The sequence below is a fragment of the Pholcus phalangioides genome, unplaced genomic scaffold, assembly GCF_987345545.1.
Source record: "Pholcus phalangioides strain wild (caught in Gottingen) unplaced genomic scaffold, Ppha-v1.0 ptg000011l_1, whole genome shotgun sequence".
Taxonomy (NCBI): domain Eukaryota; kingdom Metazoa; phylum Arthropoda; class Arachnida; order Araneae; family Pholcidae; genus Pholcus; species Pholcus phalangioides.
This window is the reverse complement of record NW_028301604.1, coordinates 30,141,902-30,167,473: the sequence shown is the minus strand read 5'-3', so window position 1 is coordinate 30,167,473 and position 25,572 is coordinate 30,141,902. Positions and strand designations below refer to the sequence as shown.

The 25,572-nt window shown below is 35.4% G+C and overlaps 1 protein-coding gene across 4 annotated transcripts in view; it reads left to right on the top strand.

Moving 5' to 3' along the window:
• The window catches only part of LOC149080327 (bridging integrator 2-like), a 428,403-nt gene that overhangs the window by 378,765 nt on the left and 24,066 nt on the right, over positions 1-25,572 (top strand). For 3 of the 4 annotated variants that reach the window (XM_089239462.1, XM_089239463.1, XM_089239464.1), the window contains one exon: positions 3,679-3,780. The exons of the other annotated variant lie outside the window; for it this stretch is intronic. In XM_089239462.1, the coding sequence (XP_089095588.1) occupies positions 3,679-3,780 (102 nt within the window). The remainder of the gene's footprint in view (positions 1-3,678; positions 3,781-25,572) is intronic. 4 annotated transcript variants of the gene reach the window in all.

Below are 25,572 nucleotides of genomic sequence, written 5' to 3'. Positions count from 1 at the left end.
GGTGAACAGTTTACATTTTACATTTGCAGTTTCAATTATTTCTGTACATCTGAGATAATTGGCACCATATGCCAAAAGGGAAATTTTACAAGAGAGCCATTTAAAGTGTTTTTAAAGTGAATATCTGTTATTTATTGAAATAAAACTTGTTCTATACCTATGTGTATAGTGTAACGAAAAGACAGCAAATTAATAGCGTTATCTCAATATTGACGAAAATGGACATGTGGTGCTTTTTACATATACACAGTATTTTAATTGCTATGTTATATTAATCCCCTTATTTCATGGAACAAGTATCGCATTGTCTACATTTTGAAAAACGTGATTTTAGAGACTGGTGGTACTTACACTGAGAGAGATACGATGCGTATGTTCATTTTCGTTTCAAAAAACACAATTTCCAAGAGATTGGCCTACTCCATCACATGATAATCAACTGTCTATTAACCACATATCATTTTTAAAATTGGTAGTCATTTGATAAGCATAATTGAGCATTTATCAAGTATTTCCGAAATTAAAAATAAACATTTAATAAATTTTATATCAGAAATGTGCAGCAGATGCGGGGCCTTACGTTAAGTTCATAAACAAAATGTCCTATGATGAAAATTGTTTGTTCGGGTTCGAAGACCGTCGTCCGTTAAAGTTCTCAACGTTTCCCCAACACTTGTGGTTGGCATCATCAGGAGAATTGAATGCAACTAGGGTCACCGATTTGGGAATTCTCATTGACGAGCAGCTCAGGTTTTCGGAACATTGTTCAGCGGTGGTGAAAAAAATGAATAGAATGCTTGGTTTAATTTTCAAAAAGGTCTCTTCGCGTTCTCTTAACGATGTCATTCTTCCGCTTTTTCGAGGCTCAGTTCGTCCTGGACTGGAGGATGCTGTAAGGTTTTGGAGACCATAGCTGCAGAGGGACATAGACTTGGTTGAAGGGGTGCAGAGAAAAGCTACGTGTGTCCTTATTGGCACATTTATGAAGAAAGACTTCATTTTGTGAATATGTTTACATTGGATGAACGCAGGTGTTGAGGAGATATGATCGAAGTGTTCAAAATTTTCAACGGGATGGATAAGATGGACCACATGAACTTTTAGTACACCGCCAATCGACTGCTTTTTTGGTAAGGGACAATGTGAGGTTATGGTGTCGCAGGGAATTTTTCTTTAATAGGTTGTTCTAACACAATTGATATGTTTAAAATGAAATACGATAAACATGTTGGGGTAAAGCGAGAAGCTGTTCATACAGTTCATTCTTGTCAGACAATCATAAGCATTCTTTATGGGCATTGAATAATATTTTATCATGTGTATATGGCATTTTGCCTGTTGTGGCGTGGTATTCATATTTTTATTTGCATGTCATATTTTCAATATAATGTCATACAATGTACAGGGCTCCCACTCATTCTACTTTTCCTACTTTTTGGTAAAATGTCCTACTCTCTCAGTTTTGTCTTACTCTTTCTAGTTTTTATCCTATTTTTTTACCAAAACATATGAAAAAAATTCTTATAATTGATTTTAATTGAGGAGGGAATTATCAATATACTGCCAAATAATACAAATGTAGTAGATTTCAATTAATGATTCTGCCAGAGCAGAAATTGTATCGTTTTTCAGCTTATTTGGCAGTGTATGTGGACCATTTGGTGTTTTATTAATTTTTCTTAGTTTGAGGTTCAATAAGTAGAGTAGTGATTAAAAACTTCCGCCTGGGTGAAAAAAAAAATATTTACTACTTCATGCAACTACAGCAACTAATATTCATCGTTCAAAATTATGGTGCACATTTTGTGTATAGGTGAAACAACAGTTTGCGTAACAAAGCAGTTGGATACATAGACCTATTCAAGGTTTTGTGACTCTGATGATACCCAATAGCATTCAGTTGTCTTATGTATTTTTAGGACATGTGCAGAGGTATAAACAATGCGCAGCAAAGAGCTAGAAATGAAAGTGCTTCATTTGTCAAAAATGAAGTTGACATTGAAATGACACTGACATTGAACACTAAAATTTAAACAAATCCTTTTGAAAAAAAGGGATGAACAATGCAGAAAAACCATCTAGTCCACTTTGATTTATATCAGACATTGCCATTTACACATTTTGCACTGTGTTTTTGGAAGTGGTCTCAAAGAGGGTCATTCTTAAAAAACATGTCTTCATAATTTGCTGTGTGCATTGTTGAAGAGAGTTGACAGACTTGACTGTGGCAGACTCCAGAAAAATAATGTAATATACTGTGTATTGTGAGGAGAGACAGAAAAGAATTATGTGTGCTTGCTAATGCCCTATTTTGGCCAAAAATTGTTTTTTTACCAAATCATTTCTGTCATTTTGCTTTGCCTCGAGCCAATCTTACAGGATACTGAAATGGTGCTATGGGGGAAAAAATTTAATTTATAAATTTTTCAAATTTTTTTTTTTTTAAATTATAATATGCTTATGTGGTCTGAGGGTACCCTCCCTCATCCTACTTTTTCTAATTTTTGGAGTGGGAGCCCTGAATATAATATGTATAATATAATGTCATATTTTTAAAGATACTAATTTTCATAACATTACATGGTTTTTGTATAGTTTTTCCAAAGCATAAATTTGTTGTTTTTTTAAACTTAATTTGTTTAATTTTTCAGAGCATTTGATAAAATGTATCTTAAGACTAAAGTTAATAATGTGACATAACACTAGAATATATAAGGTGTAATAATAATATATAAGGAATATATAGGTAACAGGGCATATCGTATTCTACTGGTGAATCATTGGTGCTAGAGACATACTTCCAATTGAAAAAAGCATCCAAATAATGTATAGTATTCGGATATGCTGTTCATATTGCAAGGAGTTCTACAGTTATTATATAAAAATGTTAACTTTTTATACAGACACCCTGTGCTCAAGAAACCAATTACAAAGTTGTTGCCCTCTCTCTCCTAATGCCAATAAAAAAATTCCACATTTCCAAGTGCAATATCTACTGAGATATTCCTATTCTAAAAACGGAGGAAAGTTGAGGGAAAAACAGCATTAAATGCAGGAAAACCATTTCACCTGCATTTAATGCTGTTTTTTTCCCAACTTTCCTCCATTTTTTGAATTTGAATATCTCAGTAGATATTGCACTTGGAAATGTGGATTTTTTTTTATTGTCATTAGGAGAAAAATATGGCAACAACTTTGCAGTTGGGTTTTTGGGCACACGGGGACGGTATAAGAAGTTATTTTTATTTTATTTTATTTTATTAACTATACAACCCCCTGACTTATTAATGCCATTTCTACTCTACTATCTAAGTAATTACATTATTTGAATAACTTTTGTAATTGAAATTATGCTTCAAGGACCAACGGTGTGCCTGTAAAATGTCATATTCCCTCTTACCTATGCACCCTGTATATGTTTTTATGTGGCACTGTCTTTTTTATGTAATCATTATTGTATGATTTATCCAAAACTTTGCAGGTCCATATGCAGTTAAGCATTGAATTCTTTTTAATTTGATGGGTTTCATCATTGGTTTCTATCACAAGGAGTTACATAAATTTTCTGTGAATGGGATTATTGTAAATGTAAAGAAATTTTCTCTTTCGAACATGTTTATGCAGTTTTTTCATGCCATTTTGAACATGAAAGAAATAAAATATATGTATTCGTTTTAGGTAGAAGCTACTTTCCAGTACACTGCTGAAGATGCAGATGAGTTATCTTTTGAGCCCGGTGATATTATAAATGTTACTGACTTTGATGATCCTGAGCAGAAAGTTAGTTTTAGTTACACTTTTTGTTTTTCGGTTAGGGGTCATTCAAGTATTATGTAAGCAATTTTTTAGCCATTTGTGACCACCTCTCCCCTTGACCTACCCTCTAAGCCATACAATGATAAATCGCATAAAGGCCCTTGCCCGCAGACCAAATATGGCCGTGAGGGTTATCTGATGTGGCCTGCTTTCCTCAAACCTAATTTTAAAAAAAAATGAACTAAGTGACACATCTACAGATTGTTTAACCCTCTGGCTGCTCATCCCGCGATTTCCACGGGCAACTCAAATGTAGCAAAATCTGCTCATCCCGTGATTTCCTCGGGCATGTGTTTTTCTTCCTTTATTGAGGAGCGCATCCCGTTTTTTCCCCGTTTAACCACTGAAATAAATTATATACAGTATTAGACGTTTCGGCCAACAGATGTTGTTAGTTGTCCACTAAATTGCGGCATTTGAAGGCACGTGGTATTACCGCTCAAACTTCACTTTTTGAGTGAAAAAAAATTACACAATTTTTGAAGCAATTTCGGTCCACAAATTGATCAGTCAGAGGGTTAAGTGTCCCGTGGTACAATTCCAGAACATTTAAGCGGCCTGTGGCACATTTTCAGATCATTTAAATGACCCAGGACACAGTTCCAGAACACTTAAGCGATCTGTGACTTTAGATTTTAGAGCACTTAAGCGGCTCCCAGTGCGGTTCTACATTACTCAAGTTACCCGCGGCACATTCTCAGATTATTTAAGTGATCCGTGGCATATAATTACGAATCACTTGAGTGATGCATGGCACAACAATGCGTGGCCCGGACACATTTCCAGATTACTTGAAGAATCTGTGGGATAGTTGGAGATTACTAAAGTGGCTGTGTAGGGCACTTATCAATAGGGGAGAATGTTATTTCAAGTGCCCACAAACTACCGAAAGGTTTCTCTCGTTTTTGGTGCACCGAGTAAGATGAAATTAAGAATATTTCATATTTTCATGAAGGGTGATTGATGACGTAAGCATTATCCAACCCCCCTCCCCCCCTTGTCATCAAAAGTCAGCAAATCGGAAACCCCTCCCCCATCAATGATGATGTAATACTTGAATGGGCCCCTTACATTTGAAATTGAGTTTTAAGCATGTTGATAATTCATTTAGGTTTATAATTATTGATTTTCAAATTATAATTTTTAGTTATACTATTATTTTGAATAACTTGTGTCAGTAATTTTTCATCCAGAGGATACAAGACTGTTAAACGATCAAAAATCAAATTTTTTAAAATTATTTCAAAAAGTTTACTCCAAAGGTGTATTTTTATATTTTTATTTTTCTGTACAAAATATCTCTTGTTTGTATTTATTATTATTTTTACCTACTTGAAGCTCTTTAAAATATTTTTATACTTACCTTGTATGTATCAGTGTTACTAATGACGTGCTCAACATTTCAAATTCCTGGAATTTCAGAAAAGGATGCCAAAAAATTTTATTCCCCTTTGCCACAAAATTCTTTCCAAGAGATCATGTTTTTCAAAAACCTCTCTATATTTCAGCACAACGTCTTCCCTTCCCACCATCTTCCATAGTTGCAGTATTTCATGACCTTGAAAAATAATTTGACTACTGCAAAGCATAGTACTGTATTGGGGGGGGGGGGAAACTTACGGGCAAACTATGTGTGTATTTCATACTTTGCAAGCACTAAAAAGATTTTTTTTTCATTCAAATGAAAATTTCAATCCAAAATCATTTCATTTTTAACTTTACTTCAAGACAAGTTTTTTTGAGAAGTGCTACTATCATGTCAAATCGATAATCCATCCAGTCTCACCCTTGAAAAAATTGCCAGGAGTCCAGAAAAAGTTTGTGCGCTCAATTTTATCCATGAGAATTGGATTGGGATGACTATGGCCCCTTATTTAAATTATTGGCCCCTCATCGCCTTTCCATCACTAAACTCTGATAATATCTGTGATTTTACAGCTGAAGATGGTTTACAATAGTCTTTTTTTTTTTTAATGCATGAAAGCTTCTGTTTAATTTTTTAAAAAAAGTCTCTAAGTAGTTGTAAGATAGTAACATGATACAAGATTGGTATATTAAAATATGTTGCAAGAAACCACACAAACAGAAAATGTAACCATGGACCTTAGTTCAACAAATATAGGCCTACAACTGATATGTAATATGTGATAAGCATATCCTCAGAAAGTATTGCTTATTCAGAATACATAATAACTTTTCGCATGCACACACAAACAAACAAACAAACAAAATTGACGCCTCTGTAAAGAATTATACCAATATATGTAAACTGAATTTTTATTCTAAAAATATTTACATGTTTGCATTATGTTTTTATAAGTTTTATACTGGTACATCAGGCAATCATAATTGAAATATCAAGAGACAAATATAACATTATTTTACAACGAAAAGAAAATAACTTTGTGGGATTCTTGAATTGAATATTGATAACGAACACCTTTCTTCAAGTGATAAAGAATAAAAAGTATAGAAAATAAGCTTGATTTTTTGACCCCAAAAATTGGTCTGTTAAAATCGTCAGCCAGTTCCCAAAAATGGCTAATTTTGACAAGTGGAAAACATCTCCAGAGTAATGAATCTTCAGAATGACTGCTATCTCCTCCTCTTAACCAGATCATGGCCCACCGATTTGTCTCAAGGAACTGCTATCTTCAGACTCCTGATATTATTATACACAAAATATTCAAAGACAGTTTGTGTATGGAAATGAATGATTTCAATGAAAATAGGATGGTGAGAAATAAACTTGGAAAATTTATCAATTTCCTGCAAGACTGCTAGATAGTCACTTAGGTGAAAAATTCAAAGGATAAACTAAGTGACATCTGTGTGATTGAATAGTTACGAAGATATGACAATATAGTTATGGCAACTAATATAGCATTGACATGTGCAAAAAAAAATTTGTTCGAAAATTGCAAAAAATACGCAATACGAAATTTTTTTTTAAAGTAATGAAATATTCATATGCACAAATTAATAGTCGAGCAAAAAATTAATTACGAATGGTAAAAAAATTAGTAAATGTACATATATGCAAAAACGATTACTAGAATAGATAATAGACGTATATACATATAAGAAAATTGAAAAATGAAAATTTTACAAAACATAATATTCATTTTCAAAAAATGTTGCAAGAAAATAATAATATTAATTTCAAAAAATATGCAAATACGAATAATATCAAGGAATTCTTATACAAACCGTACGCCCTGATCAAGTTACATAAGGCTGTTTTGGTTCAGTGAACGATGATTACTCATTAAAAGTGCTATCAAGCAAAAATGCTGGTTTCAATCTGTCTATTGAGATTTTCGTTAGTTTGCCTTTCATGTTCACTGTATATACTTTTGGAGATCGTTCAATCACTTCATATGGCCCCAAATATGGTTGTTGAAGGGGCTTTCGTACGGTGTCCAGCCACACGAACACATGTGAAGAAACAGCAAGTTCTTTATGAACGAAAACGTTGTGAGTCCCATGCCTTGAAGTTTGGATCGGACGTAAAGTGTTTATGTAATCTCATAGAGCACGTAGAAATTCCGGCTGTGTTGGCTGAGGATCGGAACTACGGAAGAATTCACCAGGTAAGCGCAATGGTGATCCGTAAACCATCTCAGCAGCAGAAGTGTTGATGTCCGGTTTGATGCTGGCTTGGATGGACAGAAGTATGGTAAGTAACACTTCAGTCCAACGTTCCGTGGCATGGCAGCGTATGGCACCTTTGAGCTGCTGGTGGAACCTTTCAACGATGCCATTGGAGGCCGGATGATACGCTGTCGTGCATGTTTTCTGTGTTCCAAGAAAACGAACGAATGCGCGAAACAAATCACTTTCGAATTGTCTCCCTTGATCGGTGGTAACCGATTCCGGAACTCGGAATCTGCTGATCCAGCCAGAGTAGAATGTCTCTACGACAGTTTCTGCTTTTTGGTTTTCCATCGGGAAAGCCTCTACCCACCTGCCTGGTGTATCGATCCACACAGGTAAGGCAGTAGGTGAAACCCCGAGAAGGAGGAAGAGGACCAACAATGTTGATGTTAATGTGCGTGAATCTGCATTGAGGCAAAGGGTATGCACCGATGGGAGATCGAGTGTGGCGATGCACTTTTGAACGTTGACACTCGATGCACGCCCTGGTCCATCGTGTGACATCCTTGCGAATTGAACTCCACACAAATCGTTGACGAATAAGGTCTACAGTTGATTTAATGCCTGGATGGGCGAGGTTATGAAGGACCGTAAACACGTGATATTGGTGCTTTTCTGGTACGTAGGGACGGATAGTTCCAGTGGATAAGTCACAAAAAAGTTCTGTACCCTGAGGACAGAATTTTATAGGTTTTATATCGAGCACCCCACCTGGTTGTCGGAGGGCCGCTAATTCGGCGTCTGTACTCTGTGAAGTAGCAATAGCTGCGTAATCAATCGAGTCAGGTAAATTAATTTCAGACAATCTGGAAAAAGCATCCGGTACAATATTTCGCTCACCCTGAATGTAACGAATGTCCGTAGAAAATTGTGATATATACTCTAAATGACGACGTTGTCTGGGAGAGCTGTTATCATTGACTTTGTGAAAAGCATAAGTTAGAGGCCTATGATCGCTGTAGATCGTAAATGGTCTGCCTTCTAACATGTGTCTGAAATGTTTAATAGAACTATAAACAGCAAGCAACTCACGATCATAAGTACTATAGTTCTTTTCAGTTGTCGTTAACTTTCGAGAAAAAAATGAGAGTGGTTCGACTTTTTCTGGCAAAGGAGAAATGCTGTTGCTGTTAACCAAAAATCTTAAGAACTCTATCTCAGATTTCCCAAATATGCATTTATCAGGATTAAGAATTATACCAAAACTGTTTAAACGTTCAAAAACTAATTCTAGATCTCTAAGATGTTCTTCTTCTGTTGTTGATGCAACTAGTAGGTCATCTAAATATGCATAACAGTTCAAGTCTCTTAAGACAATATCTATGAACCGTTGAAATGATTGTGCCGCATTAGACAATCCAAGACACATATATAAGTACTCATAAAGTCCGAATGGGGTAACAATGGCAGTTTTTTCAACAGACTCAGAATCTGAAGGTATCTGATGATAAGCCTTAACCAAGTCCAATTTAGAAAAAATGTTTTTTCCCTGCAGACCTTAACTGAAATCATGAACATGTGGTATAGGATATCTGTCTGGACACGTTATAGAATTAAGTTTTCTGTAATCCCCACATAACCGTTATTCTCCATTACGTTTAGGAACAATGTGTATCGGGCTTGCCCATGGACTTTTTGAAGGTCTCAGTATACCCTGATCCATTAGCGTTTGAACTTCACGCTTTGCAATAGCAAGTTTTTCTGGAGAAAGTCTGCTGGCTTTGGTAAAGACAGGAGAACCTTTAGTAGAAATGCAATGTGTAACGCAGTGTTTTTTAGAAGTAGCTCTAAGCATAGATGGATTCGTTAGATTAGGAAATTTAGATAAAATTTTCAAGTAGGGCGAATCTCCACAAATGGTCTTTAAGCCTAATGTAGTGCAACTGGCATTGCTACATTTGATTGCAAGTGAAGTCAAACTATCAATCAAACGAGTCTTTTTTACGTCAACTAATAGACCATAATGTTCTAAAAAATCAGCACCTAATATCGGGCGATTAACATCAGCTTTAACGAAGGACCATCTAAACAGTCTGCGTAACCCTAAATCCACTGATAAAGATTTGCAACCATGCGTAGAAATTTTAGTATCATTAGCTGCGTATAGCGAAAAGTTTGTATCTGCTGCTTTATGTACCTGTGTATCTCGTGGGAAAACCAAAATGCTAGCGCCTGTGTCCACTAAAAAAAAACCAGTACCGGATTTTCGATCATGAACAAAAAGGCGAACTAAATGCCGGCCATCACCTGCTGTCACCAAAACAGATGGGCCAGTTAGTTTTTTGACCAATCACAGGGTTTAATGCATTTTGATGCTTTTCGACCAAACTTGAAATGATACCAACAATAAGGTTTACGTTTGGGTGTACCATCACTACCAGACCTCTCTCTAGACCGAGAATTTGAACGAACTCTTTCCTTCTTACTAAAATTTTTCTCTCTATAGCGGGATAAGCGGTCAACAACAACGGTCAAAGTCGAAATTTGACTTTGAAGTGATTGCAAGCTGATGGTTTCGTTACGACTGACCTCAGAAATAGTCGGTGTGTGCCCAGTGACTTTGGTAATTTTATCTGCCATTTCTGCTAAATCCGGCAATGTATCCTTACTAACAGAAAGTATCTGCTGTGTATGGATAGGCAAACGTTGTAACCAAAGGGTTTTAAGCACCTCATCTGAAATTTTCTTGTCAGCTAATGTATGCATCTCATGCAACAACTGAGAAGGTCGCTTATCCCCAAGAGTGAGCTCTTGGAGTAGAACTCATAAGCGGGAAGTTTCCGACAGTGAAAACTGTTGACAAATGCGTGTTTTTAACTGGTTGTAAGAATCATCCGTAACAGGAGAACTGATCAAATCACTAACATATGACAACACTTTGACATCTAGAGCTGTCACAACACAGTGAAATTGCATTTTAGGATCAGTAATTCCGGCTATTTTAAAGTTTGATTCAATCTGAAGAAACCAAAGATCGACATCGGATTTCCAAATCGAAGGCGCGCGAAAAGAAACACGCGAAAGTTCTAATTCAGAAGACATACCTGTTTCTTCGGTAGCGTTCGGCATATCCAAAAAAAGTTCAGCACAATCCAGGAAGAGAATTAAGGAGATGCCCCCTCAATCAGTCAGCAAACGCACCACACGCAGGGGAAAAAAATGCAGCAAGTCACATATTACAAAGCGAGAAAGAGTACTTGTTTTCGTCTTCGCGTTCGTGGCTGTCAAACATCTGCTTTAACGCGGGTCACCAGTACTATGGTGATGCTAGTGCTGGTGGATGTGTCTGGTTGTTATTTCGGAAACATAGTCATGACTCCTTTTTTTTTTTTAGTTATTTAATAGAAGAGAGAGAGAGAGAGCTTTTTACGACATGTTCGGTCGACAGTTGGAGCCAGACTGTACTCCAATACAAGAACACGCTAGATAATGCCTAGCTAGTGAGTGGCATAAAAAATATAATAAAAATATAAAAATTGTACAAGACAAGCAGCGCCACAGACTGTTGAGGACTGGAAACACGTTGCCTGGTCCGACGAGTCTCGGTTCCAAGTGCTTCGAGCTGATGGACGTGTACGGGTATGGAGACAACCTCACGAATCCATGGACCCTACATGTCAACAGGGGACTGTTCAAGCTGGTGGAGGCTCTGTGATGGTATGGGGCGTGTGCAGTTGGCGTGATATGGGACCCCTGATACGTCTAGATACGACTCTGACAGGTACGTAAGCATCCTGTCTGATCACCTGCATCCATTCATGTCCATTGTACATTCCGACGGACTTGGACAATTTCAGCAGGACAATGCGACACCCCATACGTACAGAATTGCTACAAAGTGGCTCCAGGAACACTCTTCTGACTTTAGACACTTCCGCTGGCCACCAAAATCCCCAGACATGAACATTATTGAACATATCTGGGATGCCTTGCAACGTGCTGTTCAGAAGAGATCTCCACCCCGTCTTACTCCTACGGATTTCTGGACAGCCCTGCAGGATTCATGGTGTCAATTACCTCCAGCACTACTTCAGACATTAGTCGAGTCCATGCCACGTCGTGTTGCGGCACTTCTGCGTGCTTAAAAAAAAAAAAGTCGCTTTGCCCGACGATTTTTCGTCCATTTCGGGTATCTGCCCTTCTCTGACGAACTTTTAAAGTAGCCTATCGTCCGTTCCAGGCCCTGTTTGGTATGTATCCAAATTTTGGTGATGATCGATCTAAAATTGTGGATTTGTATAGAGAACATACACACAGACAGCAAATCAATTATATATATAGATATATATGCACAGTATCAAATTTTTTCTCTCAGATAAGATATCCACCGCATCTCTATAGTTTCGTTGTTCACCAAGCAAGCAAGTATACTACACCAAATGAAACTACTGTAGAATCTTTACACATGACGAACCAGTTTGAAACGTGTTTTACACAAAACAAAATTTCTATCCAAACGTTTAACTTCAGTTTAGAACATCAAAGATTATTCCTATAACACACGTGTTCTCAAACTGTGCAGCTCCAACCTTTGTCATGGTGTGAGGTTTTCGGAAATATTCTTTGTTAAACAGCTCTGGAGAGCCGGTGGAGCTCGCGGATAAGAATTGAATAGGGGAAAAGGGCGCCTCAGGTGAGAAAAGTTTTGACACCCTGATCTAACGTGAAGTTATTCCATGCAATGATTTTTTTGATAAAACGAAGCGATTCCGTTATGCCAGGCGATTCACTACAGCGGTGTAAAAAGAATAAATAAATTTAGTGAATCAAAGAGTTAAAGTAATAATACTGAAAACTGTTTTCATTGGCCTTGGTTGAAGCACTGGCCTGAAAAATTGAACTGAAATAATTTAAATATTTATGTTCACTTCATCTATTCAACTGAGCAACTTTACAATTCTGTTACAGTCGTTTATACGACGTTCAAGAGGCAGAGTCAAAACGTTTTATAAAACGTTTTATGTATAAGTCGAAGTGAATATAACAGCCTTTTTAAAAAATTATCCCCCCCCCCTCATACATATAAAATGTTATAAAATTTTATGTGTTTATAATACTTAAAAATGAATTGACCGGGAAAAGAGGAACCCTATTTAAACGTTGAGAATAATTCTTCATTTTGAAATAAACACAATTTTGAATAATATAACTAAGAAGTACTACATACTTTTTAGAAATTCCCCAATTTAATTTACAATGGCACATAGAAAAAATTACAGTAATTTCCGATAAATAAGTCACATCCTGAAAGATGGCCAGGAAAAAGTTTTTGTGGAAAAATCGCCACTTTTTACGTCACAGCTTCGCATAAAGGCCGAAACACACTATACTGCCGTGACATGATTATTCCGAGTCTAGGTGTGGAAAACGTATCCATGCGATTTTTTTTGTTGGGGGGGGGGGAGTTGAACCAACTCTCCAAAATTAATAGGGGGGGGGGGTCTTGATCCTATTCGCCCAATATGTACAAGTTTACGCCTATGACAGGTTCCAAGTACTTCCCTGAGAAAAATCGTTGCCCTCACGAAAGATCTCAGTCCAAAAACTCGGTCCAACGGGAACAGGATCATTTTAGTCGTGGAGGGAAGAATATGTGATTTTTTCACCCTCTCCAACTGAAAAAATCGATCGAAACGGTATTTTTTTGCCCATCCCCCCCCCCCCCCCAGAATTAGCAGCCCCCTCAATATTTCCGCCTGTGAAAACTGCCTACTTCCCTAGTTCCGGCCATGGCTACCTAAGTGTTAGGGTACTGGAGACAGGGCTGCAACTGGGGGTCAAGTGTCCAGGAGGGGGGGGCGCAAATTTCACTCTTTAACCTCCCTTCAACATTACTTCAAATATTTAAAATTTCTAAGAGTGCTGTTAACAGAGTTTGGGAATTCCTGATTTGTAAGGAGGAAATTTCATATTCCTAGTATTAGACTGCAATGGTACCCGACTCATGGGCTTTGAAATTTCCCATTAATTTCTTATTTTCTTTTTTAGTGTTTTAATTTAATTTTACTATTATTTATTTGATTCCTCATCAAAGGCACTGGAACCTAGGAGTGTAGGATATTTGATCCCCCACCCCCCAATAAATTTTGTAAGGAGGGCTGAGCCTCCCTCCAATAATTTTTAGAAAAACAATGCAGTGCGTCCCGTTTCCTGCGTATGCGCTTCAGTCCCTTATATATGGGATGGCCTGCAACTTTCAGCGCTCTCTCCCCACCCAATGTTAATTTCTTCATGTCTTAATCGTTGTTCACTTTACCTCCTCCCTTTTTTTTCTTCTTTTTTTCTGTTGTCGCATGTCGCCATCCCCAAGGGTCACACTCAACAAAAGAAGATGAGATGCTCTTGAGTTTACCGACAGTACAAACAAGAGAAAGGATTCCCTCAAGTTACCTCTAGAGGTACCTTCAGACAGCACTCTGGGAGGATGCAATTTAGGATGGATGGATGCCGGGGTGATTCCGAGATAATACTACTATTGTCACAGAACAAGTGCATTGAGATTCTAAAGAAAGAAAAGTAAAAAATAAAATTTCGAGCAGATGATTTCTACTGTTTACCGAAATTTTTTGTCTAGAAGTTTTTTCTGAGCCAAGTGTGAGAAACATATCCACTCGAATTTTTTTTGGGGTGGGGGGACCAAGCTGGCTCTTCAAAAATGTTGGGGGGGGTGGGCTCGGGCCCATGGGCCGGATACAAGTTTATGCCTATGCCTCTTGGTTGAGGGCTGAGTCAATACCAAGGGGGCCTCTCAGTTGAGGGCTGGATCAACAAAATGAAACGTTATTGTACATACCCTTGACAAGGACAGCTCCTTTCTTATTTTTCGTCTGGCATCATTTCGACAAGATTTTGCATCTATGAAATAAAACAATTTTTCGATTTTGGACCTGCTGGGAAACAGATTTAGACAATTGAACTATCACATAAGGGGTCATTCAAGTATTGCATCATCATCGATGGGGGGTTTCCGATTTGCTGACTTTTGATGACAAAAGGGGGAGGTTTGGATAATGCTTACGTCATCAACCACCCTTTATGAAAATATGAGTTAGGATTCAGAGGGGCAGAGCTGATGACGAAATTTTGCTGACAAGAGGAGGGAGGGGGTCAGCGTTTTGCTTACTTTTGCTGACGGGGGGGGGGAAGGGGGTCGAAAATGGCAAAAAATTTGCTTACGTAATACTTGAACAGCCCCTAATGATCAAACTATTGGATAATTTTCCCAGCCTAAGGCTGAATGAAGTGGTTGTATAATGGACCATCGCCCAACTAGAGGATTTTATTTGAATGAGTATTACAAAGGCAGAGAGATGACTAACCAAAGACGGAAGAATTTATACACATAAATTTTATAAAAATTTAGGACCACACATCCTCGTAAGGCCTTTCCGCCTCCACAAAAACATCACGTTTGCATATTCATGCATTTTCAAAAATAAACAACACACAAAGAAAATATTATATCGGAAACCTAGCAACATGACGCAATCTGGAGAGCTGATCAGACTCTCCCGACTTTGTCAACATTGAATAAACAATACTGAAAAATATATGAAGTGTTCCGACAGAGGTCTGCAGCCCCCGCCAAAAACAAATGAGCACAACTAAGTTTTCCACGCAACGAGACATTGTAGTACCACCCCTGGGAGGTTCCTTAATGAAAAATAATAAAATATTTTAAGACAAACCTTCGTCCCAACTATACGGGAATTGGAACCAGATCTCTCCATCAGAATAGTGACATTGCCGTAATGAGGGAAATTTATTTATATAGGACATCAGCAGCTTGACCTCCGGCCCGTTCTCGTTGGACAGCCGAAAGACCCCACCTGCCAAACTAAGCGAACACTCTGGCCCTTACCAGTATGCCAGTGGGTCCTCGGGTGGTTTCCGGTAGCTGAGAGGTCCTTGGGGGTCTAAAATAAGGAGGAATTTCCCACATAACAAGATCACCATTAACATAGAGGTATCGGATCACGATACGTTACAGATGCACCTGTTTCCATTTTTTCCTATGGGTTTTCGAAAAATGTCTGCCCTTCAAAGGATTAAATGAGTTAATTAGCACATATATATCATATAACACATTAAAATTCTATGTAAAATTTACTGAAAATAATTTGAAGAAAAGTTTTATTCAATCACAAGTATCATAAATGTTTTCTATAATTTTTATGAGATAACATCAAAATTAATAAATTAATATATTCATTCTGAATCCAAAGAAAATTTATTTACTGAAAATCCTAGAATCATTCTCATTTCTTAGTTTTTAAAATTGTCATTCTCCGCGTTATGTTGCTTATATGCTTCCTATACACCAAGCCTTTTTTTTACATGTTAACTGGTGGAGATTTTGCCCCACTAGTGAAGATAAAAAATGACCACTGGTGGGGCAAAGCCTTTTTCTTGTTTTCCTGAAGCAGCTTCAACTTCAAACTCTACTAATATGAAGGGAGTCGAAGAAAAAACTCACACAAAAAGATTTCACCATTGGATTTCGCGAGACTGATTTTTTATGACTTGTCTTTTCTTTCAAGAAGGAAAAGGAAAGTTCAACTGTAACGATAAGATTTCTCGGGACCGACTTCTCTGGAATAGGTCTTTTGCTCTCATGAAAAGTCAGACAAAGAACAGGTGAAAAATGGCCGAAGCGAAGGATATGACCATTGATTGATTTTTTATGCTCATTAAAGTGAAAACGATTTAGTTATATAAACCTGGGAGTAGAAAGGATCTAAAGTTACCGGGTTGTCATCAGATGCAGGGGTTAAAACATTCTATTTTTGTGAGCAATATAGATAGATAAACATCAGTGTAGTAGCACAAGTCCATTCAAATTCGGACATTGGGTGCTCTCCAGATCCGAAGAGAGGGGAATGAAGAAATACAGTTGGAGAGAGAGAACCCCGTTTTATACGACTTTCGAGAGACCAGATCATGGCATAGTTTTTATTTAGCCCTGATTCTCTCATAATTTTTATTTAACTTTCGGATTATGCTTAAAAGTTATTTGAATATGAGGAAAACAAAGAAAGATCATGAAATTATGATTTTTTGATAAATTTAATCCAAATGATGACTTTGCCTTTACTTTAATCTCTCTTCAGGATTCGTACAATTATTTTACAAATGACAAAAAAGAAGAACATTAAAACATATTTGTAAGATTTTCTGTGAACAATTATTTACGGATTAATTTGTATTATATATATATATTTTTTTTTTGCAAGTCTCCAAAAGTAATTTGACGTATTTAATTTCTTCACAATTTTCACTCTTTCATAGATCCAGAATTTTTTTGTCGAAATTTTCATTTTTTACGTTCAAGAGAGAAGGGGGGCTTTATTTTTTTCTGAAATTGATAAAAGCTGATTCTACACAGCCAGCTAGCTAGCAAGATACCAAAACCAAAGGAAATTCTACTGGAAATGAAAAAGAACGAACTCATATGTTGTACTTGTTTCTCACCAGCAGACCAGTCGCAAATGCTTCAGGAATAACACTGGGAAACGAAGCACTAACACAATGGCAAAAACTCAGAAGGAACATGTAGTACGCGAAGAAGAAGTATGGTCTGTTTTCAAGTTAACTTTGCAGTGAAGGGGAAGCTACGAGGGAACCGCATCACTAGTTGCTATGGGAACAAAAAGCCTCTTAACCAATCTATCGATGCGCGGCCTTGGTAAGGTATGGCCAATTCTCGCCAATCTCACTGAGAAAAATCTTTTTTCACGTGTAACTAATGAGTGTATAAAAAATTGCACAGTAAATTAGTAATAATTATAGAAATAAAAAAAAAAAAAGCACTGCCGGTACTTTGAGAAATTAAAGTGAGGATTTTGAAATCATTTGTTTTTTTTGATTAGAAATGCTTTAAAATTTAGAAAAAATAATTATCGTACATCAGCGTGTCACTTACTCTTCATTGATGTGCCGTAAGTAACACTAAAAATTTTGAAAAACGTAGTAATATTTTTCTGCAATATTTTTTTCCATCAGCTGAAATTTATAAAAAAAATTACAAACAATAAATATGAAAGCAACGTATAATTTTAAAATACTGTATATTAACCATAACTCTCGAAAAAACTTGGGGATTTTTAATTTTTTTTTCAATTGATGTGGAAAAGAATGACGTTAAGTAAAATTTTTGGGGCCAATCAAAAAAAAAATTGAGAAAAATCAGATTAACTCTGTTTTCACATGTAAATGCAAGAATAGCACCAAATAATAATAATGATACAGAAAAGTTTAGAATTTTTTACTCTTTTTTTTTCTTACCGAAATTTCCGTCGCTCACCCCCCTCCCCCGAACGATATACGTCGATGCCACTTGTTTTCATGACAGTTTTAGCCTTTTGTTGTGGTTGATGGGCTGCTCATGGTTATTATGGATGATTCTTATCCAGTTTTGTTTACAGCGAGTACTCAAAAACCAAAAATATAGTATTCAGGAATGGAAGAGCAGAGAACGTTTTAGCATGACTATCTCCGGTGAAAAGAAAGATACAACTGTCACATAAAACATGAAAGCCTAAACCCACTTATTTATAGGACACTAGAAGGTAAGGGGCATCTGGAGAAACAGGTGGCCCCTGCTGTGAGTAGAAGACGAGACTCGTGTCAACACTCTCTGTGATCGGAAACCACTACTGGAGACCATGAACATGGTAAAACATAAATAATTAAAAAAAGTAGGACCTGAAACCATCCCCAGTAGCACATCAATATAGAATGACGTAGAGATTTTGATACCGCTCGACGTCGTTTACCAATGTCGTTCTGCGTAAAAATGGCATATATTTGTCTGTAAAGTTCGACGTAGCGAACCCGGCGTCGAAGTATATGTGACACAAAAAATGCCATACATTTGTCGACATAGTTTGCTGTTTACGATTACGTTATCTATGATTTATGTTATTACAATATAAAACATGTTGACACATTTCTATTTCGACAAGTCTGCCCTTTCTTCATCCTGCGGCACACTTGAATTCAAATAAAATAGAAAAAAAAATTTTTGTTATGATTGTCATAAAATTTGTTTAAATAACTATTTACTATAATCGGTCACAAAAAATAAATTAAAATTCAAAAACTCAGCCATTCTGCTGTTAATTTAATTAAGTTAAATCAAAGTAAGTTAATACAGTTTACAATGTCTACTTTTGCTAGGTTTAATGTTGTGCAGGGATAGGTTTAAATATCTTCTTGTGAGATTTATTATTTGTAATAGATTTCTGTGTTCCATAGTATCAAATGAAATGCAGAAAAGATTGCTTTCCACAAATATAATAACGTATGATAACGAGAACAGAAGTATTTCTATATGCCTTTTTTTTTTTGTGCAATTCTTGAAAATTTTTCCATTAAGTGATAACAGAAATGAACCATGGCCAATATTTAAAAAAAAAAAAAACGATTTTTTTCTCTCAATTGCCCAGTTTCCCCTTTTACGCATACATCTAATTTGAAAAAAAGAATTAAATTCCTCGCACTTAAGTACTTAGATACTGTATAATCAATATCTGTGGCTTTTTTTTCAGACTTCTTTTAAAAATAATCTGATAATTTCCTTAAAAAATTTTTATGGCACAACTACAATTCTCATGTAGCACACTAGTTGAAAAACTCTGATGCATAAGTTCTAGTTAAGTTCAGAATTCAGTTTCTATAATACTACTATACAAAACTCTTATGTGTTCTGAATGTAAAAAATAGAACTTACTGTTACAAAAAGTAAATGTAACAATAGTGAGCCAGTTCAGAATATTTAATGTTATTTTTAATATTTGAAATAATTATTTGTATAATAATTTTTTATTATAATTCAAACTCATCTGCTATTGTTACTAGATAAAATTTTGACTTCTAAGAATTATATAAATAAAATAATATTTACAGTCCATATAGTAGTAAATGGCCACCCAGTTATGAATGAAAACAATGAAAAATATGCAATAGGCTTGACAAAACTGTAAAAAGAAACATCACTGAAAAATATTATAAGTGGAATAGGTCTCTGCTATAATAATTTAAAATGACAATTTGACCACTTTGCATTCTTTCACAGGTGATTTTTTTAATCCAAAGAATAAACAATGTGCTGCTCTTTCGATGTCAACTGTGGAAATAATGCAATAATATTTGGACGTATTACGTATACACATAATTTTGCACATGAACAAAACGCCTATTATTTCCTGTCGATCTCAGAAACCTTGAGCAATTATTTTTCTTTTATTTCTTGAAACACACATATAATTATATGTATTTTTGAGAGAGCTTTTGTTTTTACATTTAAAAGGGACGCAAACACACACATGAAACTACTTTAATTTTTATTTTCAGTTGTTTTATTTATCCTTTTCCAATTCTTGCTTGTTCTGTTTTCCTCTAAGCTTCATTTTTTTTATATTTAAGCATTCAAGAAGTTGCTTCTGCAGGAATTTTGTCTCATTCTTTTTTTTGTCTTAATATCTGTATGTAGATAGAAAAGAATTCTCTTAAAAGATGTAGTATGTTTGAAGGCAAAAATGTATTTAAGATTGTTCACAGAGGAGGGTATCACTTCAGCAAGATTGGTAGGCCTGATTACAATGTCACATGTCATAGAATTTGAATAATGTGAAAATGATTGACCCTAGAGTAGGCCACCCTTTCAACTTCATGTGCAATTTGTTTAATGTCTTTAAAGCACAATTGATTTTGTATTTAAAATATGAAATTATTACTCTTAGTGCAAAATGAAATGTGTTGCTTTGACTGATTATTGGCATCCTTTTTCCACCTGGTTTTTTTTCAAAACCAGCTTGGACACCAAACGGCAACTGAAAGAATATAGCTTGGTATATGGTAAAAAAAGCCACAGAGTTTTCTCATATTTTTTTTAATATATTTCTTAAAACTTGAAAAAAGAAGCCTATTACTGGTGTACTTACCTCACACTATGTATGTACAGAATCCTAGAAATTCAGGCCATTTGAACACACCACCAATAATTTTAAAAGCATTTTATATGACGTGTTCAAATAAAACTGGTTCCAGTTTTCTGGGGATTAAATGAAGAGAGCAAAGATAAAGCAAGCACAAATAGAATTATTAGACATGATTTAATATTGCTCCATATACAAGTTCTTAAAGAGATATTTTCAAATATTGATAATTTTTTTTTAAATACAGACACACTATTTCAGATGGAATAGGGTGCTTCATGCCAGCAAAAATTTTCAGCAATATTTTATGTTTCAGACAAAATCTATAAAACATTGAAAATACATTTCTTTTAATTTATTGAACATTGAGAATATTTTGATAGTAGCCTAGATTAGAGAAATATATTTTATGAGTATGTTGAAAATGTTTTGCATCAGCGGGTGTTCATCTTGAGCTTCACGTTAAAAAAATCTGATTTCTGGATTGATTTGGACTTTCTAAACAGTGGCCGAAATTTACTGGATGATTCTTAGCCGAACAAAATTCAGTTTTATAGAATGAAAATAATTCAAAATGTAGTAAAAAATTACAAACTGTGCGTGTGTGTGTGCACATACAATAATGTATTCAAATCTTGGTTTAAATCTTGATCTCGTGTAGAGGTCAAGATTTAAAGCAATGTTCTGTTCATTTGATAAACTAATTTTCAGGTTGTAGGAATTGTCTATACTAAAAATATTATTTGATAATTAATTTTCACTCTAAATCTTTCAAAACATGGTTTTTTGAAATGAAAATTAATGCAGAAGCTCCACTAATTTTTGCTCAAGTCTCCACAATAACATTTTCAAAAACCTAAGCACAGTTGCAACAGGAAAAACTAATTTAAAAAAAAACCACATTTATACTGTACTAATGAATATTCTTTAAATTGTATCCTGAAATTTGAGTAGGTGCCTTATTTATACTATAGCAAGGAAGCTTATAGAAGTTCCACATAAAATTCAATCTTTCTTATTTGTGACCTAACAAAACAGGTTTTAATCAATATTCAAATGTTGTACTTATTTTATTTGGAAGAGTTGATCAACTTTGCCCAAGTATATTAAGAAGACACCAATGAATAAGGCAAATACACAAAAAGTACAAATTTTTGTATTTTTCATGCCTTATTCTTGGTGGTCTGGTCGTTGGTGTCTTAACACTTATTTTATTGCAAATGATATAAATAGTCTGTAATTGTACACATAAACTATAAAAAAAATGCACCACTTCGAAAACATTTTGTGTAGAATTCAAATTATTTTTATTTTTTGTTAGTTGTGTATGGAGACCTATGCTTGGACTTTTCATGTCAAGGTTTTATGAACTGTGAAAATATAGATTATTTCAGCAAAGCAAGGCCATCATTATTGTAGGAATTGTCTATACTAAAAATATTTGATAATTAATTTTCACTCTTTTTCAAGATTGTATTATACAAGTTTACCATTTTAACCGCATTTTCCCCTGTGGCAGTTGAACATCAGTTTCCAACAGATTAGAATGCATGTTGATTTCTTTTTTTCTGATACAATTTTTATTTAAAATAATAAAATATCATAAAAGGTAAAATTCCAATTTAATGGTATTCAAAGAGAGAAAAATACTTACCGTTGCGCATGATTTATTGGTGAAATAGTGCGACATGACAGCAAAGTAGTATCATTATATAGGAAATCATCATTGTATCACAGTTTCACTGTGTCATGTTTAACTCCTAGAAAAATTTCAAATAGGTACATGTAGTATAAAAATGTCAAAGTATACATTTGCTTATTAATATTTCATGTACATACTTTGAACAATTTTAATCATAGCCCCTTGCATATAGAGTGGAAAGGGGAGCTGACAAAGAATGTAATCACTGTTCACTTACATTAGAAATATACTACACAGAACCACATAAAAAATCCTGCCCTGAGCGATTATGGGTCCAGATTAGTATATCAGAGGCTATTAATGGGCTAATAAATATTTTCAACATCACCAAGTAGGCATGCCCCTCTGTTTACATCTTGAAGATGGTCCCTAGACAGGAATCTTTGGTAAGGTACCTCCAAATGGCGTATTCACAAAGAGGCTAAGTGGGCTGTAGCTCAGGGCGAAAATTTCAAAGGGGCTGCAAATTTAAGGAATGACTGGTCAAGTAGTCAACTGGGAGTCCCTTCCCACTCTACCAAGAGATTATGGAACTAAGTCTCTATGAAGCAAAAAGAGTGTGCAAGCATAGGAGTAACAAAAAGTGTGATTTAGAGGGTGTGAGTATGGGAGTGACCTGGAGAGAGCAAGAAATCGGGTGAGTGTGTGACAAAATGATCAGGGTTGTAGTGCTTTAAATCAGCAGTTTAAATCAACTGATTTGTTTTAAATCACTGATTTGAATCAATTTTTTTCAGATATGAAAAATTATCTGTTGTAATTGAATAAAATTATTTTAATTATCAATTTAAATATTATATTTTCAAATATTTTTATAACATTATAATATATATATTATGTATATATACATATTAATATATCTAAACTGAAGAGCCAAAAAAACTGGTACAGGCATGCGTATGCAAATAAAGAGATATGGAACCAATCAGAGTACGGCGCTGTGGTCGGCAACGCCTATATAACACAACAAGTGTTTGGCATAGTTGTTAGATCGGTTACTGCTGCTACAATGGCAGGTTATCGAGATTTAAGTGAGTTTGAACGTGGTGTTATAGTCTGCGCACGAGAGATGGGACATGGTAGCGATGAAATTTGGATTTTCACGTATGACCATTTCACGAGTGTACCGTGAATACCGGGAATCCGGTAAAAAATTAAATCTATGACATCGCTGCGGCCGGAAAAAGATCATGCAAGAACGGGACCAACGATGACTGACGCAAATCATTAAAGGCTCCACTTGTGTACCCTTGATGACTGCACGACACAAAGCTTTACGCCTCGCTTGGGCCCGACAACACCGACATTGGACTGTTGAGGACTGGAAACACGTTGCCTGGTCTGACGACTCTCGGTTCCAATTGCTTCGAGCTGATGGACGTGTACGGGTATGGAGACAACCTCATGAATCCATGGACCCTACATGTCAACAGGGGACTGTTCAAGCTGGTGGAGGCTCTGTGATGGTATGGGGCGTGTGCAGTTGGCGTGATATGGGACCCCTGATACGTCTAGATACGACTCTGACAGGTGACAGGTACGTAAGCATCCTCTCTGATCACCTGCACCCATTCATGTCCATTGTACATTCCGACGGACTTGGACAATTTCAGCAGGACAATGCAACATCCCACACGTCCAGAATTGCTACAAAGTGGCTCCAGGAACACTCTTCTGATTTTAGACACTTCCGCTGACCACCTAAATCCCCAGACATGAACATTATTGAACATATCTGGGATGCCTTGCAACGTGCTGTTCAGAAAAGATCTCCACTCCCTCTTACTCCTATGGATTTATGGACAGCCCTGCAGGATTCATGGTGTCAATTACCTCCAGCACTACTTCAGACATTAGTCGAGTCCATGCCGCGTGGTGTTGCGACACTTCTGCGGGCTCGCGGGGGCCCTACACAATATTAGGCAGGTGTACCAGTTTTTTTGGCTCTTCAGTTTATAATATAATTTACATAAAGTATGTTATGACTTTGATCATAACAGCAGTGAAACCTTTTGTCAAAGATACTCAACATAATAAATCCCCTCAATAACGATATTTTTAAAAATCTTGTTTGGAATCAAGATTTATAGTCTAATTTTCAACTTCTCTTGGCACAACAATATCTTATACTATGATAAACCCCTCTGTAAATGTGGCTCTAGTTCCTTGGCAATCACATTGAAGTTTTTGGGAAATTCGGAACCATTTCCCGATAAAAATTTTTTTTTTTAACTTTAAGTTTGTTGATACAATGTCTGATTTTGAGTGATGGAATAGTTTTTATAATGTTTTAGGTAAAGATACAATTACAGAGAGTGATATGCGTTCTGTAAACATGCTAACTACAGCCAAATCATTGATGCCTGTGTTGAAGGATTTTTTCAGGGTGCAGTTCATTCCAAATAGCGAAACAGATTAAGAGTAGACAAAGCATTCAAACTACTGTTTCTACTAAAACAAATGAACAATAATATTCACGCAGGGTTAAATTATTTAATACTTGATGTAAGATATCTATCTATTCAAGAAGTGTTTTTTCCCCTTTTCTTAATAAAATGTTCCGAAATATCTCACACGTATATAATTCTTTACCTTTAGTTTGCAAATATTTTTTAAGTAGTCATTGTTTTTTTTTTTTTTTTTATTGGACTGAACACAACACATAAAACATACAATTAAACTGAGAAAAACACAAAACAATAAACTCCACGAAAAGTAACATTATGATGATACAAACACTGTGACCCCAAGGGACTGATAGTCCTTCCAGTGGGTCAATATATGTTAAATTAGAGAGTTAATTCAATTATGCAACAGCCTTGTTAAAGTACTAATTGGTTAATATTTTATAATATCATATATAGGCCTATATTTTTAGATATTTTTAATCTGAACAAAGAAAATATACATATATTTAGATCCAAACATATAAAATCAGTTAGTTGACGAACACAGAATTCACGAACAGTATGTATTCACATGTATTTTTAAATTAATTACAGGAATGGTTATATTATTGATGTCTTTAGAATGAATTATTGTAATTGTTGTTTTATGATCCATTATTGTTGTAGCATAGATTCTAAACTATTGTTTGTTGAGAATAAATATATTGTGATTGGATCTTGTTATTATTTGTGCGATTAGTTGCATGGTATTGGTTCATTATTTTCGGGGCAGTATATCTATAACTCTTTTGTGTAAGTTTAAATTTCTTTAATTTTATATTCTTTAAAGAAAGCATAAATTAATGACTAATGTTTTAGTAATATATATATTTTATATATTTTGTTTGAAAAATCAATAAAATCAAAAAAAAATTGTGATTTAAACCAAAAAAATCTGATTTAAATCAAATAAATTGATTTAAAAAAAATAACAACTCTGAAAATTATTTATCTTGAGAGTATGCCAGCATGGGAGTGACTCCGAAAATAAGGAAAAAAAAGTCAGTGAGTA